This window comes from Vicugna pacos, chromosome 25, assembly GCF_048564905.1.
Source record: "Vicugna pacos chromosome 25, VicPac4, whole genome shotgun sequence".
NCBI classification, from domain to species: domain Eukaryota; kingdom Metazoa; phylum Chordata; class Mammalia; order Artiodactyla; family Camelidae; genus Vicugna; species Vicugna pacos.
Genome location: NC_133011.1, coordinates 9,728,321 through 9,747,079, shown reverse-complemented (window position 1 = coordinate 9,747,079; position 18,759 = coordinate 9,728,321). Strand labels below are relative to the sequence as shown.

The following is an 18,759-nucleotide window of genomic DNA, read 5'->3' as shown; positions in this document are numbered from 1 at the left end:
ATGTGTAAACAGCTCATACAACTAACATCAACAAAACAACCTGATTGAAAAATGGATAGAAGACCTGAGTAGACATTTTTCCAAAGAGGAAATGCAGATGGCCTACAGGCACAGGAAAATACACGCAGCATAGCTAATCAACAGGTAAATGAATATCAGAGCCACAATGAGATATCACTTCACACCTGTCAGAATGGCTATCATCAAAAAGACTACAAATAACAAATGTTGGCAAGGGTCTGGGGAAAAAGGAGCCCCCATACACTGTTGGTGGGAATATAAATTGGAGCAGCCACTGTGGAAAATAGTATGGATGTTTCTCAAAACTAAAAATAGAACTACCATATGATCCAACAATTTCACTCCTGGGTATGTATCCATGAAAAACAAACACTAATTTGATGTGATACATGCACCCAATGTTCATAGCAGTATTATTTAAATGTCCATCAGCTGATGAATGGATAAAGAAGATGTGATGTATATCTATAGTGAAATACTGCTCAACCATAAAAAAGAGTGAAAATTTTCCTATTGCTGCTACAGTGGAGGGCATTGCGCTAAGTGAAATAAATCAGAGGAAGGCAAATACCTGATATCATATGTGGAGTCTAAAAAAATACAACAAACTAGTGATTATAACAAAAAAGAAACAGATTCACAGATGCAGAGAACAAACTGGTGATTACCAGTGGAGAGACAGAAGAGGGGAGGGGCAATATTGGGTAAAAGATAAAGAGGTACAAACTATTAGGTACAACACAGGCAATATAGTCAATATTTTATAATATTTTATAATAGCTATAAATGGAGTATAACCTTTAAAAATTGTGTATCACTATATTGTGCACCTGTGGCATGTAGTATTGTACATCAACTACACTTCAATTAAAAATAATAATAAAAAGATGCATCAAAACATATCCTTATGCCCATCATCATCTCTCTCCTAGAGTATTATAGTAGCCTTTAAACTGTTCTCCATGTCACTACCTTACCTCTTCCTTCCCATTCTGTTAACAGAAGAATTATCCTTTTAAATTACCTAAATTCTTAATTATCTCTGTTTAGAAGCCCCCAAATGTTTTCGCATCTTACTTAAAATAAAAACCAGAGTTCTTACAGTGGCTTGTAACTCCCTGTGCAACCTGGCTCCAAAACATTCTGACCTATCTCATATATTCTTTGTCTTGCTCATTTCCCTTTGGCCACATTCTGGCCCCTAGCTCTTCCTTAAACATATCAGGCACATTTCCACCGTAGGGCCTTTGCAGTGGCTGTTGCCTCTACTTTGGATGCTCTTTCCCTAGATTTCCACATGGCTAACTCCCTTACCTTCTGCAAATCTTTGTTTAAATGTAATCTTTTCATTCAGTAAGTTTTGATCACTCTTTAAAAAATTGTAATCATCACACATACACACAATCCTGATCACCTTTACTCTGCTTAACTTCCCCCCACATTCTAGCAAACAGTCAAAATAAAATATTTAGATGACATAGTTAGAAAATTGTAAACTTCTATATGAGTATGAAATAATTTTTCATACTTTAATACTGTAATTACTGACCTAGAATGATTTGTGGAAATAAGACAGGAGTTGGGCCTTGGAAGAAGAGTAGGACTTGAAGCAGAACAGAGAAGATGAAAAAGAGTATTCCAGGCAGAGACAAAGGCGTAGAAAACATCATGGAGGTGAAACTATGTTTTGTTAATATATTTAACAAGTAGATCAGTTGACTAGATTGTGTTTTATGTTGGGGAATGGTAAGAGACTAAGGTTACATTGTGAAAGGCTTTGAATGTCATGCAAAGTTTGAGATTTATTTATCTATAGGAAGCAAATGGAGATTTGTATGCAGAGCTTAACAGAAAGGCCAATGTGATCATTCAGAAACCAGGTGATTAATGAAGGCCTTGTTTAGGAAATAAGATAGTAGAAAGAGAACTTGAGACTTTGGCTCTGCCACGTTAGCTATATGGATAAATCAAATAATCTCTAGACCAGGACTGCAGTGATGGAAATGTTCTAGACCTTTATTGTCCAATATGATAGCCAGTGGCCACATATGGCTGTAGAGTATTTGGAATGTGACTAGTGCAACTGAGGAATTGAAATTAAAAATTTTTTTAGTTTAAACTTACATAGTTTCATGTAGCTAGTGATGATATCTTGAACTGAGTAGCTCTCGACTACAATTTTCTCACTTAAAAATGTTAAGATTAGATTAGAACACTAGTTTCACTAGAAGGATGGGTTCTGCAGCCAGAATAAAGTTGGTGTTGTGATCTGGGACGAGCAATCACGTGTCTGGCAGGTGCACCTGTGCGTGACTAGCATTTATGAAATAGTGCCAGGTTTGTACCCTTTTCATTCTTTGTATCTTCATAACTTACTTGAGATTCAGTCTCGATTGCTGATTTTTCAAATTTGTCTTTAGGTTGATGCTCCCTACAGTTAAATATCTATAGTTGGATTTCTGTAGTAAAATATCTAATGTATCTCATTTAGTAATATGTTTCATGACTTCAGTTAAACCTGTTTTGTTTCTTTTGAATTCTTAATGAGAAAACCATAACAATGATAAACCTTTTGATTGTTTACCTATTGTGTAATTCTTACCTGAACTCTTATGGTTTCTTTATAATATACTTCCTTATTTGTTTTCTTCCCTTATGAAGTTAATATTTCATTTGTTTTTTAGTTTTGGTTTTATTTGAGGGGACGTGTTTAGAGAGAGGCTGTATGAATGCTTTGTATCCAAAGAAAAACGGACACATTTCGCTCATTGTGCCTGTTTCCCAAGAGATATTGTTCCTTCTGAGAATTACTCTATAATTTGAAGAAAGTTTTATAAATAGCTTTCAGAACTTCTACCAAATAGCCCTTCCAGCCTGTACGCTATCTCCTTATGTACGAACGTCGGAAAATGAAAGAAACACGTAATGCTTTACCCTAACCAGGTTTCCTCTTCCCCAACCCCTCATAGTCTTTAGGAGAAAGAGACAAGTGAACTTCCAAAATTGGAGAGGCAGGATACTGCTGTTATCAATACATTTTATTTAAAAAAAAAAAAACTTCCAAAAAAATGGTTAGGACAGAATTAGCCCAAACACTTAATACTTGTAATTGTACAAATAGTGGAATTATTCAGATTAATGATGAAACTTGTAAGATTTAACTTGCAAAGGTAATAGTACTTCAATGGATTTACTAAGACAAAAGAGTATACTAACATTTGAGAGATTTTGGAGATGTTTTTTTAAGAACAGAAACAAAAATTATCTCAGAAAACAGTAATTATCCACTTTTAACCCTAGAGTATACTCTGTATTATAGCTGTCTGTATATTTGTATATTAGAATCATATTCTTTTAGAACTAAAAGACCTTAAACATTATCTCATCCAGCCACTTCAGCTTTCAAATAAGGAAATTGAAATACAAAAAGTAGACAGACTTGACTAAGATCTCAGACTAGTGTTTCCCTTCTGTTGATCTGTAGCAGTGAATATTTTAACCAGTTCAAAAAAATTTTTTGACACCTGGGTATCTTTTTTAAAACCAATTTTAAAACCTGCATGTCTCTGGACACTCCCTCATACCTGCCGTTTTGCACTATCCTTTTCCTACCATTTCCCTATTGGTATATTGTTTGTTCCTCTGAACAAAGGGTCCCTGGAATGACCTAGTCTAAATGTTTTAAATCTTTTGTATTGGAAAAATGGAACAAATAATGCTTTTTCATTCTGTAGCACCTTATTTTTTGTAGTGGATTGAGTTATTAATACAATTTGTAATGTGTTATTAAAGCCACAAAATACCATTCTATTCTACTTCCCAAATAAGAATTGGCTTAAATAGGTAAATGTGGCAGGTGTGTGCTTATGAAGCTGTTTAAGAACCCTTTAGGGAGGCTTTGTGGCATATGGGAGTAGTTTATTCTGAACTTTCAGCTTTGTGTTTCTAGGAGATCATAGATACTATCTAAAGGCTAGAGCTCAAGATAGTCTGAGTCCTGGTAAGCATTCACTTTCCAAAAAACTTGCTGGAAAGTGATACCTGCCTATGTTAATGATCTGCTGAATTACTTTTACTTCCCCCATTTATAGGAAATTGAGTTGAAATTATTTATTCCCTTTTTAACATTAGACCACTTGTGGTAGGTTTGTAGGTATATAAAGAAGGCTGAAAACATTATTCATATTTCCCTTAGATAAATTCATGTACAATAATGATATATTCCAAACTTGCAAGTGGCTAACGATTCTAATTGCATTAGAAAAGCTATTTCAGAGCCAGCAATTTGTTTCAGTTTATTTCTAACCTTAAGCGTGATAATCTTTTCAATAGTTTTGCCCAGTAAATGGTTTAGTTACATTTGTTAACTAAAGGGGGACATTAATGTTCCAGTGTAAAAATAGGCAAAAAATATGAGTAGATAAATCATTGAAAGATTAAAGAGAGCTGTAAGTGTAACAATGTTCCATTTGTTTAGTACTGAAAGAGGAAGTGTAAGTATTTACTTTTGGTTTTTTTTGGTTTTTTTGGTCACTTAGAGCTATTGAAATAATATAGGATGTTGATGAGAATTCAGGGAAATAAGTATCTTTCTGGCTGATTGAAACAGAAATTGGAGCAAAACAGTTTTGTAGTTTGTTTCAAGAGCGTATTTTAGAAGTCCATGCCATCTAGATAGCAGGAAATTCATACACCAAGAAGTAACTTATCAAAAGTCAGAAGTAGGTAGAAAGGGAGATCATTATTCAATAAGTGGTGTGAAATAACTGGCTAGCCATTTAGAAAAAAATCAAATTTTGATAGCTACTTATTTCTAATGTGAAAGTAAATTGAAATGGATGAGAGATTTAAGCAATAAATAAATTATAGGAAAAAAACAGCAAATTTTAAAAATATAATCTTGGAATGAACAAGGTAGTTCCAAGACAGATATAGATCCCAAAGATAATAAGGAGAAAGTTATGTGAATTTGACACACAAAATATTTTGAAATTTCTACACTGGAAAAAAAACATACAAATACAGTTTTTAAAAAATGAATGTATTTGACATATAATAGCAAAATTCCTTTATAGGTAAATAGATCTTATACATCAATAAAGAAAAGCCTAACAGCAGAATATGAACATGTGGTTAGTTCACAAAAAGTGAAATGTGACTTGTAAACATGGGAGAAAACCAAATATTATATTATAATACCAAATATATAGTTATTAAAATTTAAATTTTGCCTTATTCATCATCTTCTCTTCACCTCTCAACATAGGCATATATTACTGAAGAAGTTTAATAGCATTTTTTTAATATAAAAGAGTATTTTAGTAGCATATAAAATAGAAAGCCTTGTTTCTTTTTAGGCTTCACTAGCCACCAGAATTAATGCTCAGTAGAAACTCTGCTGGGAATCTCTGTACCTATTCTCTCCTCACACAAACAAAAAATAACTTTATACTTAGCCCTCTTTTCATTTTCTTCAACAGTGCTAGTAAGTATTTTTATATGCTACTTTTATTACATGCATGTTTTATAGGTGCTAGACATCGTGTGTGTCAGACATCAGTAAAAGAAATTAAAATTAGAAGCTGTAGGTACTCTGCTTTTATCCTTAGTATTTATCTACACAGAATTATTGGATTTTCTTCACATTTTTACCTTTTTGAGCAGTAACAGAAGAAACCTAATTTTAGTTGAGTAACAGACAAAAACAGATATTCGAGAGTATAGTGTGATTTTCTCTTGGGAAATAATTTCTTTATTGTCTATGTACTTTTGTTGCCCAGTCTTCTATCTCCACAGTACCCTCTCATGAGTCTTAAATCCTTTAGACTCATGGGTGGCTAGAAGATGCTACTAAAGTGTTTATGGTTAGGAGATGGTTATTGGTTGATATTTTAAATCTGTAATTCTCGAAGTTGTATCATGTCAACATGTCTTATTTATCCTATAGCAATATCCTTTATCCTTTATGAGGTAAAGATTCTTGTGTTTTCAGTTTAAAAAGCTGGATGTAGTAGGGTTATATCACTTAATAAGGATTTCACAGCAATAACAAGGTGAAAGCAAAGATGTGAACAGAATCCTCAATTCCTCACTTCCACTTATATGTGTTCTCTATCATAATTTATTTAGCCAAAGCTTATTTGGCACCTACTGTAAGTTACACATTGTGTTAGGTACTAGAGATACAGAGCTTGTCTTACATTTCATTTCAACTAACATTTAGTATAGTCCCAGGCTTTGTTAGGTACTTTCAGCACATGTCAATTTCACTTTCTTCTTGTAACATCTATTTGAAGTAAGTGGTATCATTCATATTTTGTAGTGGAGATCACAGACTCAGGAGTGTACTTTATCTAGGATTTTATAACTAATACTGGCTGGCCATGTCTTGACTCCCAAATTCTCTTCTTTATACATCCAGACTGGATGTTTTTTATTAGCCCCTCGAGCTTTACTCCTTACCCTTCCCTGCCTTGCTCTGCCTTCCCAGAAGGGGTTGACCTCTAAGGACTGCCTCACTTGGGCTACTTTGTTGATTTCTCATTGGATTTATGTGAAGCACTAGCAGATACTGAATAGCCCTTCAGTTAGCTCTTTGAAAATGCTTTTTTTTTTTTTTTTTGCCGGGACCTTGACTGATACATACAGCTTTTATTAAAAAATGGGCTACTGTTCCTATGGATTTGAACTTTCTGACTGTGCTTATGTATCCTGTGTTTAAAACTTGAGCATTTAAAATCTGAAACACATTTTCACTTAAAACAATATGGTAATTGTTGGTTATATACTTCACTTGAAATGGTCAACTTCTGTAATTTTTATGAAATATAAAAAAATAGCATGCTGCCAAATTAGATGTATTTTATGATGAGTTAATACAAAGTTACCAGCACTTCTACTAAACCTACGGTCCACAAAGTTTTGATATGTGTGGTAGAAATACTTTTGTTTTGAGTTATTCTTATTTCTTAATTTCACACATATTCCTAAAGAGGTACAAAAAAGTACGAATCAAGAGATCTTGACTTTAAAGAGATGTAAGCACTATGGACTAGAGAAGGTCAGGTAAGCAGATTCAGGTCTTTGTCCTTAATACCAATCTCAGGTGCTGCTCTTCAATTGAAGTACATTGAGTGGGGCTTCTTTGCCAGTGATTAAAAACTAATTCTCCAACCAGTTTCTTCAGGGGGATGAAAGTGTGTAACAGCAGTTGGCAGAGTCTTGGTTACTTGCTGGAGTTGTGCTAGACTGGGAAAGAGGGGAAAAAAGACATTTCTCATATTTCACTAAAGAGGTGACTGAAATTTCTTGTGACATTGGTGTTAGAGAATTGCCTCCTTTATGATTTTAGATACTTAGTTGAAAATACATAATATGGGATCTATTTGTATTTGACCCTCCTTTTCTGTTTCAGTAACTAAATTCTTCTAGCGTTTTTAATTACAGATCCATACTTTTATTTGGGGAGGAAGGTATTCCCACTAAGCCAAACTGAGGTCAACCTCAGTTATCTTTTTCCCCAACCACTTTTCTTCGTGTTATTAAGGCACTGTATTTTGACAAATCCTTGTGATAGTAAGTCATTTTAAAGAGCTTGCTAAGTTGGGGATTATTAGGAGTTGGATATTTTTCAAATTATATCATTAAGTATATTTACTGCCTCTTATAATTTATTCCTGCTCTGAAATGGTATGAACTATTTTAGGTTTTTATATATAATTTATCCTGTATTTAATCCAGCAGACTTCGTATTTGTCTTTGTAAACCCAGTATGAATTAATTGGACTTAAAAAAAATAAAACATGTATATTCTTAGGAGGTATGACAATGAAATAACTAGATTGATACTTTCTTGTGGCTATGGAATAGTATCATCACTTTAGTGATATTGTGTCATTTTTAAGAAATACTTCTTTGGTATTTATTCACAATGTTTATTTTCATGACACTCACTATCTTGGCTCTGTGTTGTGCTAAAGAAATCACAAATATTCAAGTTCTACCTTTAAAACCTTATTAAAACATTGAAGGTGGTAATCGGAAGAAAAACAGTGAAATTTTATCTGAGTTATAAAACTTGAGTACAGTTTGGTTAGGAGGAGAGAAAAGGGAATAGCTTGAGTGAGGCTTGGAGTTGAGGAATAGTTAAGACCAGCCCTAGATGATATGAAAAAAAGAATTGTCTTTCATTTTCTGAGATAATTTTTGATATCTTCTTAGTTATTAGAAAGGTTGTTTCATGAAGGTGACTGCTGACAAATGACAGTACTGAGACTTAGATATCAGAAGACCTGAATTTGACACCTAATCCTGTCATTTACTAACTCTGTAATATTTACCCTTCTCTGAACTTCAGTTTTCTCATCTATCAGATAGGGATAGTAATACCCATTCCATAGGGGAGTGAGATTTAAATTAAGACACAAATAAAAAGCACTTTAAAACCTCTACTGTCTAGTGATAATATTATATACAACATATTTTCCCTTATTTTTCCAATCAGCAACCCAACTATTTGTTTTAAAATTCAAATAATATTTTTGTCTTAATGGTGAGTGCATTTTTGAGGCAGAACATAACAATAGCACTTACAGATTCATACAGCTGATAGTTTACTTTGAAAAGCTGAGTTAAAAAAGAATAGTGCTATATTAAATGATGCAAGTAATAGATTTTTTTCCCCACTGGAGAATGAAATCTGCTTTTTCTAAAAATAAGTAAAGTTCTTGAATCACTGAAAGATTCTTCACATATTTTGTCCTGTTCACATTGGCAGAATTTCTATAGTGGTTTTTTTTTTTTAAGTGGTTTAGAGTGTAGTCTTAGAAATCCAAGTCAGTTTACTAATTTCTAAAATGTTTATGCAAATAAACAGTTTGATTAAAAACTCTTTGTATGGGTGACCCATATAATCTCAATTTCATGTACCAATAAAATTGTTAGGTTTAGTTCTTAATACTCTGAATCTCTGGTTGTCCATCTGCAAAATCAGAGTAGTGAAAAAATGTATATGGCTAAAACTTGTAAATTGTAAATCATTGCGAGGAGGAGAAGGGAGATATGGATATGCCTACACTTCAGGGCGGTGGAATGAAATATTGACCGTATCTTCTGAATCTGCTGTTATGTAAGACCTCCTATTAATTTTGCTTTAGCTGGCTTGCAAGATGGCTTCCTCTCTTTTTAAGGTAAATTCTGTAATAGCCTGTAGTTTGCTGTAATGTCTCAAAGACTCCATCTAAATCTGGTAAAAGTTGATTCAAGAGATGTAGTTACAGAGACAAATTTAATGTGTATAGGTTTATAATAATTGGATTTGTGGTAGGTATTTCTTCTCCAGACATACCACATTGAGGATGGAGACGGTGTCTGTCTTGTTCATGGTGATAACCTCAGGTTCAGCACATACTGGGCCAGATTTTAACTCTGAAATTAGGCCAAAGACCCCTTGATTGAGATAACTCTTCAGTCACATGCTTGCAAACACCTTTTGTGGATTATTTCTACAAAAGATTAGTCACTAAATTATGTGTTTGGTTTTTTTTTAATGTTTCTCTAACTCTGTACCATTGGTGGTTAAGTACACCTAACTGTAACCCCATAGGTGGACAATGACTATAAACTGTTTTTTTTTTAAGTGGAACTTTTATTTTTAGTACCTAAAGTAATGAAAAACAAGGAGCCTTGATTTAGAGACCAAGTCTATATAGAATTCTGTTTTTAAGTCAACCTAAAGTAATGAAAAACAAGGAGCCTTGATTTAGAGACCAAGTCTATATAGAATTCTGTTTTTAAGTCAGAGTGCTTAGCAGTCTCTTTAGTATTAGTAGTTTTTGACCATAGCGTGCAACTAAAGTACAGAGAAACATTTTCAGAATATACAAATTCAGGGCTACAGCCTCATTGACTGGGTAGCTCTAAAGTAGATTATGTTTTTTGTTACTGTTTGTGGGGTTCAGTTAGGTTTTTATTTTTAAACTGTAGGCAATAGAGGCTCATGAAAAAATTATAAACTATGCAGGATGCAGAAAGTGAATACTAAACATTGTTCTCCCAAGGTAGCATTGTTAATGCTTTCTTAACAGTTTTCCGAAATTGTGTGTGTACATGTAGGACTGTATGTGTGTGTTTTTTCCACAAATTGGTTCATACTATAAATAGTACTTTTGCATTATTATTGTTCACTCGGTACTATATAGAGAGATCTTTCCTTATCATTACACATAGATTGTAGTTGGTTCATTTATTTTTTACCAGTCCCCTATTGGACAATTTATTTCCAGATTTTGTGTGGGGTTTTTTGCTTTGTTTTGTTTGCTTCTACCAACTGCACTGCTGTGACTTCCTTGCACAATATGTCTTTGCACACTTATGTTCTTATATTTTTCTGGAAGATAAATTTCACGAGGATTGCTATTAAAGAGTAGTTCCGTTTTGAAGTTAATAAATAATGCCAAATTGATTCCCCAAAGCTGTGCTGATTTGCAGTCCTCCCAACAGCGAGGTGCTTGCTTCTTCGAGTACACACTCACCAACCCTTTCAACCTTTGTCAGTCTAATGTGTACAAAGATGATACCTAATGTTTGAATTTTCATTTCTGTGGTGGTTATTGTTGTTGAACACTGTTTATCCTTTCTTCCTAATTTTTCTAATTCTCTTTCTCCTTATATCTTTACTTATTTTACTATTAGGTTGTACATTTTTTCTTACTAATGTGGATAGTAAGGAAATTTGTTTGTTTTATATATGTCTTTTACTAATTTATCATGTCTTTCAACTTTATAGTATTTTTTATCATGTAAAAATAGTAAATTTTTAGTATTCAAATTCGTTTATTTTCCTTTGAGGCATATGTGTTTATTGGCACCATATTTTAGAACAGCCTCCTAAGTGGGATGACCATATGTTCTAGTTTGCCCCTGTTATCCTAGTTTAAATATTAACAGCACCTCCATTCATTCTTACCAGGTTCTCATTTGGGTAATAAATTTCTATCAAATTGGCTATCAAATTTCTAAAAGTGTGTATTTTGAGAAAGTCCACAGGGTGATACTCATCAAGTACCACTGGTTTTATATTTTAAGCGATAAATTCTTAGGACAAGATACCCAAGATAGATTCCCAGGGGTCCAGTTCTGGTCTGTGATACATATATTGAACCCTCGAGTACAGAGAGCATTTTGAGATGCAAGAGAAAATATAAAGAAGAAAATACGTATAAAATTTTAGTAAAATCTATCATTACACTCTATATTTTCCTCAGAATTAAGGGAGGGTGCTGCAAATGATGGGAAAAATATAAATTGATGGCCATGAATAGAGTTTGCCTGAGTGAAATGTTTTGCTAGATTTTGCATTGACAAAATCAGTATGACTTTCTCAAGGATGTGTATGGATATCAGCTCAGGTGGTTGTTGTTGTTTAACCTTTATTTGTGGTAAAACAGTCATCCAAAGAAGTGCGTTAATCGTGAGTTTGTAGGTCAGTGATTTCTCACAAAGAGTACATGTCTTTGTAACCACTATACTTGTATACTTGTACCTCCTCAAAAGGTAGCTACAGTCCTGACTTTTGTAACATCATAGATTAGTTCTGCCTGGTTTTGAATGTTACTTAAATGGAATTATACAGTATCCATCCTTTTGTGTGAAATTCATCCTTGTTTTGTTTGTAGCAGTATTTTGTTCATTTTCATTGCTTTCTGGTATCCTAGAGTGTGAATGAATATACCACAATTTATTTATCCACTTTACTACTGAAGGAATATGGGTTGTGTCCAGTGTTCTGGCTTATTATAACTAGTGCTGCTATGAATATTGTTATGTATATATTTTAATGCATATGTGCATTCATATCTAGGCGTATAAATTGGGTAATAGAGTATCCATATGTTCATATTTGGTAGATACTGTTTAACAGTTTTCCAAAGTAGTTGTGCCATCTAACACTCCTACCAGCAGTCCACATCTTTGCTAATGTTTGGAAACGTCAGTCTGAATTTTAGCCATCCTGCTGGGTGTGTAGTGGTCTCTCAGTGTAGCTTTAATGTGTATTATGAATGAAGTTGAGCACTTCTTCATATTCTTTTGTGAAGTGTCTGTTAATGTCCCTTGTCCATTTTTCTATTGGATTGTCTGCTTGTAAGGATTTGTAAGGATTCTTTCCATATTCTAGATACTGGTTCTTTATTAGTTATGTGTGGCAAATGTCTTCTCCCACTCCCTTAATCTGAATACTGTCTCTTTGTTTTATTATAGTCCTTTTTAACAATCTTTTATTTTATGGTAAGTTCTTTAGTATGTTCCGTTTAAGAAATCTTTTTATTGAAATATTCTCTTCTATTGACTCCTAGAAGCTTTATGATTTTACTTCTCACATTTAGATCTATAAACCATCTGAAATTGACCTTTATGCAGGGGGTTAGCTGTAGGTTACAGATTAAGTTCCTTTTGTCTCTCAGATGGTTACCAGTAAAACAGTATTATGTTGTTTTTGTTTTGTCTTTGACAAGACCATTCTTATTGCTCAGCAGTGTTATTTTTGATAGTAAATCAAATATCCTTGTGTATATATGGGACTTTTTTTTTCTGGACTGTGTTCTGTTCCATTGGTCTTTATGTCCATGTTTGTGATGTACCACAGTGTCTTCTTAATTTACTATAACGTATCTGACAGTGTAAGAGCACACTCCCCCCTCCATACATACACAGTTTGTTCAAGATTATGTAAGCTCTGCTTAACTCTTTGTATTTGTGCATACATTTTATTGTCAATTTTTTTAAAACTCATAAAGGCAATGGGAATCATTGAGGTCTGAGTGTGATAATGATCAAAAGTTTTGTACAAGATTTTAATAAGGTCACACAAATCTAGACTCTTTTATTAAGACTAAAGAATGTCCTTGTTATTTCAGCATTGGTCTTACATATTCTCTTGTATGCTACCCAACTGGCCTTATTTTTGTTTTTTTTAAAAGCTACGTGTTAAAGAACATACTTGTTTGAAGTTTCATAGAGAGTTTATAAGTTTATTAAAAAACATTCATACTAAGAATATAATGAAATAATCTTGGTGTTTTGTTTTGTTTTGTTTTGTTTTTTCAGAACATCTATGATAACAGTTTTCGGTAAATTGAACTTTCTCAAGAACTCTCTGAAGGAACCAAGTAGGATTTTCTAACATCATGACTTAATCTGAATGCAAGAACAAGAAATAAGTTTTATCTCTAAATATAATGAAGGGCTGTGTGTAAACACAGACCCTGACTCAATTCTAATGAGTATTTTAGACATGAGTTTACATCGGCAAATGGGTTCAGATCGAGATCTTCAATCTTCTGCTTCATCTGTGAGCTTGCCTTCAGTCAAAAAGGCACCCAAAAAAAGAAGAATTTCAATAGGCTCTCTGTTTCGGAGGAAAAAGGATAACAAACGTAAATCAAGGGAGCTAAATGGCGGGGTGGATGGAATTGCAAGTATTGAAAGTATACATTCTGAAATGTGTACTGATAAGAACTCCATTTTCTCTACAAATACCTCCTCTGACAATGGATTAACTTCCATCAGCAAACAAATTGGAGACTTTATTGAGTGCCCCTTGTGCCTTTTGCGGCATTCTAAAGACAGATTTCCTGAAATAATGACTTGTCATCATAGATCTTGTGTGGATTGCTTACGACAATATCTAAGGATAGAAATTTCTGAAAGTAGAGTTAATATCAGTTGCCCAGAATGTACTGAACGATTTAATCCCCATGATATTCGCTTGATATTAAGTGATGATGTCTTAATGGAAAAATATGAAGAATTTATGCTAAGACGGTGGCTCGTTGCAGATCCTGATTGTAGGTGGTGTCCAGCTCCAGACTGTGGGTAAGAAGATTTTGTTTGATTTTTCTTGAGTTAATTTTTTCTCTGTGGATAAAATAAGAATTTGCTCAGCTTTACTCAAAAGAAAAATCTTAGCGTGCCAGGTAATTCTTTTCATTGACTAGACAAACATATTTGACACGTACCATGTGTCAAGTACAGGGTTAGATGTTAAAAGCAGGAATCTTTTCTTACTCATTTTTATATTGTCTCTGCATCACATATTCACTTAAGAGCATTGTCAGAAGAAAAGGATAAGATGATAGAATATAGGATCTAGTCATGAACAAATTGATTTTCCCCAACTATTTGGAGAACTTTTATTTTGGTATAATAGATGAAATGATCATGTTTGCTTTTGGTAGGGGTGTCAGTTATATAAACTTAAATGACCTTTTTGAAAGGTACCTTCACATGTGCCGCAGTATGATGCGTTCATGTTGGAATACATAAGTATTGTGAGTATCGAGATCTAGAGGTTATGTAATAACTTCACTGCCTAAAGTTTTTTTAACTACAAATACCGTTTTTCCAATATTTAAAATAAAATAATTTACTTATATTTGATTATTATGTTAACAGCAGCCCCTGTTTATAGAGCATTTACTATGTACAGTTGTCCAAACTAGGAAGAAACAGTCATATGCTTCTCAAGACTAATGAGAGCCATAAACACTGAATGTGATTTAGCGTACCATTAGTAAACCAGAGATTGTAAGAGTTTGGGAAAACCCAGAACTTCAAGATCACCTGGGTGTAATCAGAGACAAGGCTGGGATGTGAGTTTATAATTTACCAAATGACAATGTCAGGACTCCAATCAAGTTAATTATCAAAAGCTTGTGTAGTAGCAGATTTTCAGATTGCATCTAGTCTATGAATTCCATAATTTTAAATGAGAAAAGTCATCATGCTATTTAACATTTTATGAATTCATTAGTTGTATGAAGGACTCAGAGATTCTGTTCAGTATCAAATTAGTGCTATGCTCTCCTGTACTGCGTGTACTATAACATAAATAACAAAATAATATGTTAGAGATACTATTTAAACTGGGCCAAGATAGACTGTGCTTCCAGGTATATAGTAGAAGCTAACTCTGGGACCCATAAAAGGCTAAACTCTTCAAAGAAAAAGGTGGGGAAAAAACAGGGATAATGAGCAATACCTCTAAATAACTTGAGCGGGAGACAGTATTCTGTCAGACAACAGCTTAGATAAAATTGTATCACTCTTGATCCCTTGGACACCTGCACATTTTTACTGGTGCGAGTGCACATTCATTAGAGTGGATTTCAATTTGGATAGCATATTTTGGGTTAAAAAATTCCTTTTGCAAATCATTATAGCAAATACTCCTATAGTAAGGGTTCAAATAGTAAGAAATATATTGGTTTTAATTTTGAGAAAAAGTGTGATTTTCTGTCTTTCTTGGAACCCCAGGGTAACAGATATTTCACAAGTTTCTTCAAGCATTTAGTAACTTTATAGTGTGCAAATAATGGGACAAATTAAAAGGAGGCATAATTGTCAGAACTTGTGACCAGGAGAGATTGAGAGGATAAATCCAGGAGCACAAGCTTTCTGGTCACTAAACAGGTATATTCTCTTGTGCTGGTTGATGGACCATATCATCATAATGAATAACATCAGTGCTGTTAACCCAATAGAACACAATAGATAGGGCTGACATAGATTCTAGCTTGTATAAGAACTTGATTTGGGGGGAAGCATGCCAAACCAACTGAGAAAGGATTGATGATTCAATATATACAACTGTGAAAATTAGCTATTTGAAGGGAAAAAATTAGATTGTCACCACACATAATAAATCAAAAAATCAAAACAGATTACAGAGGTAAGTTATATAAATAAAAGAAAAAATTAAGCTAAAAGAAAATATTAGTGAATGATTAGCTCACCTACTGCATAATATTTATGAAAACTGAACGCACACTTAACCCTTACAACTTAGAAGATCTACTCCTAGTTAAATACATTAGAGAAACTCTACTTGTGTGCCGGGAGACATCTGGTTAGGAGACATGTTTAAGAATGTTCATAATAACAAACAAAAACCTGACAAATGTTCATTCAGTAAAATGGATACATACATTTATTTTCATGGTTACCTCTTGCAAGGAGGAAGAAGCGATATGAACTTTGAGGGGCAATCAGGGAACTTCTGAACTCACAGATAAATAAGATAATCATAAGTTCTGATTTGCCCAGGATAGTTCCAATTCATGCTTATGGTACTGATGTAAGTTTTACCAGCATTACCTTTTTTCTCAAGTGTTACAGTTTAGTTTGTGCATTAGATGATCACCCTAGTGACACTGTTCTTGTGTGGTAGATGCAGGTGGGTATTTGTTTTATTGTTCTTTATGAATCATTTAGTATGTATGACATTTCTCAGTAAATTTTTTCATAATCTCATACTTTGAGGTATTTTGCACATTTTTTTTCGAGACTTCATTGTTTAAAAGTAAAATGGCTTAGTATTCTAAATATTTAGGAGAGAGTAACTTAAATGTTAAGTATAAAATACCATAAAATAATGGAAACACCTTCATTAATAGATTGTTATTGGGAAGACAACCACTATATTGTCATATAAGTTTAATTTAAAAACCCTTGATTAATTTGGCTATAAATTAATTTTTTTGTTTAGGTGATTATCAATAGTCTTACCTACAAATGACAAAGAAAATATGTTACAGAGATTATTTTTACTTACGTATTTTCATTTATATTTGATTTATGCTGGCTTTGTAAATTGTTAAGAGCATATTTTATATACTTGATTACATTATAGATTTTATGGTTGTGTTATGTAAATGTTACCCAGTAACAAAAAATTTATATGTATACTTTGAAAATATAGAATACTGCATAAGCTGTCATTAAAAGTTACAGTTTTACTTATCATGAGCATGGACAGACCTGACTTTGAATCTCTATCCTATCATGTTGTTATAAGGATTGAAATAAGTCTTTAATGTTATTGCTGGCATAATTCCTAGCACACAGTAAGCTTTTTATAGCTGTTTATCATCCCTTATCTTCATTTCTGAAGTTTTGTTATTATTTTTCTTCAATCAGTCATTCATTCAAATATTTGATACACCTATGTGCCAGGTACTGGAGATTTTTAATGAAGAAAAGATGAAAATCCCTGCCCTCTTGGAACTTATTAAAATCTTTGGATGTGCGGAGGGAAATTTCTAATTTAAACTCCATTTATTGTTTAAATCTAGCACAAGGAACACTGGTAAATATCTGACTGTTTGGCAGTTATTCATAGCAGTACTTAGGCAGCAGGGCTAGGACCATAAGTGCGTGTGTAGCATTTTAACCCCTTTTATTATACAGCACACTTGGAAGGTTTCTTTTTTCCTGAAATAAATGTGAAATTGTAAGTTTTCTCCTTTGCATTTGATACTTACCAATATAACCATTTTCCGCATCTGATATCAGTGTTTTTAAACATGTAACACACTTTGAGAAATACTGCCCTTAGCTCAGAGTAGAGAGAAAAACTGACCTGGTTTCTACTTGAGATCTCTGAGGGTTTCTGACCTAATATTCTTTTTTCAGGGCCGGGGCAGATTAAGCTAGTTTAAAGGACAGTACATATTTCTAAAAACCCCTCTTGAGAAGGGGCCTAGAAGGCCAAACCTGTATGCTGTGATTAACCAGGGTGAAGTTAGCTAGACTGTTTCTAGAACATGCTGATGCACACAGGTTCAGAGGAAAGTCTGGCCATGGCTGGGGAGAAGAACTAGGGTGAGGGGCATGTGGGAGGGAAAGCATAAAACTTGTCTTGGATAAAAGTATCTGATTACTTTCTGCCTAGTGGTCCTAGTTTGTACATTGTCTAGGAAGATAGCTAAAAATTGGCATTCTGGTTTCTGTCATCACTTGTTTTAATTGGCTAAGACCACCCTTCTGCTAGCACACATTATCCCTGTCATCTCATGCAAGTGCTTCTGACTTTGCTGGGGAGCTTTGATTATGCAAGGGCATTAATTATACTGGAATATAATTAATGATTTCATGTCTGTGAGCCTCTCAAGAGCAAAAAAAAGTATTTTTTCCGTGTAACCATAAGTTAACTCCCTGCTTAATAAAGACTTGTCGAATGAACAAATCTGACTATATGCCATTAACGTGTCATATATCTTAGGAACAGTTAACAAACCATTTAAAGCAGTGTGCTCAACTGTAATCAGGTGTGTTTAACTTTGAGCTAATTTGCTGACACTTAAATGACTAAATAATAACTTATTCTGGTGGAAGATAGAATTCACAATGGAGTTTAAAAAATGGCACTATAGGCTTAGGAACTAAATAATGTGTATTTTTAGAATTGTTTTTCTTTCCATATGACTGTCATTCCCATCCTACAAAGAAGGGTTTTAGCCATAACTTACCCATCTTTTGACATGCTGGAAATGCTCTTGTAGGCTAACCTTTTAGAAATTTTATGCAGAGAACAGATCCAACTTTGATTTTCTCCCAAGGAAACAAGTACTTGTGTCTTAGAAAACAAGAACCAGATTGATATGTAAGACACAGGAAACGTATCTGCTTTCTCTAATTAGTTAGCTAAAGAAGTTAGCTTTAGGTATATATGCAAAATGGCTCCCACCCCTAAACTAGACAGACTTCTGCAAATAGTCTGGGATAATTCTCTGTAACTGTAGGATTCTCCTGCAGCATGTAGTGGGCAGCAGAGCAGAATGCATCTTCTCTGGGAAAGCAGATCCTGAAAGAGAGAACCAGGAGATGAGCCTCACTTTGTCTAGACCGTCTCTCAAATGTAGTCAATCAAGCAAGTCACTCCTTTCCCACTGGAGTAATAGT

At 33.7% G+C, this 18,759-nt stretch overlaps 1 protein-coding gene across 3 annotated transcripts in view; it reads left to right on the top strand.

The window, feature by feature from the left end:
- Positions 1 to 18,759, top strand: part of RNF19A (ring finger protein 19A, RBR E3 ubiquitin protein ligase) — a 52,692-nt gene that overhangs the window by 10,154 nt on the left and 23,779 nt on the right. For all 3 annotated transcript variants that reach the window (XM_072949509.1, XM_072949507.1, XM_072949508.1), the window contains one exon: positions 13,126 to 13,893. In XM_072949509.1, coding sequence (XP_072805610.1) covers positions 13,220 to 13,893 — 674 coding nt within the window. In that variant the 5' untranslated portion in view covers positions 13,126 to 13,219. The remainder of the gene's footprint in view (positions 1 to 13,125; positions 13,894 to 18,759) is intronic.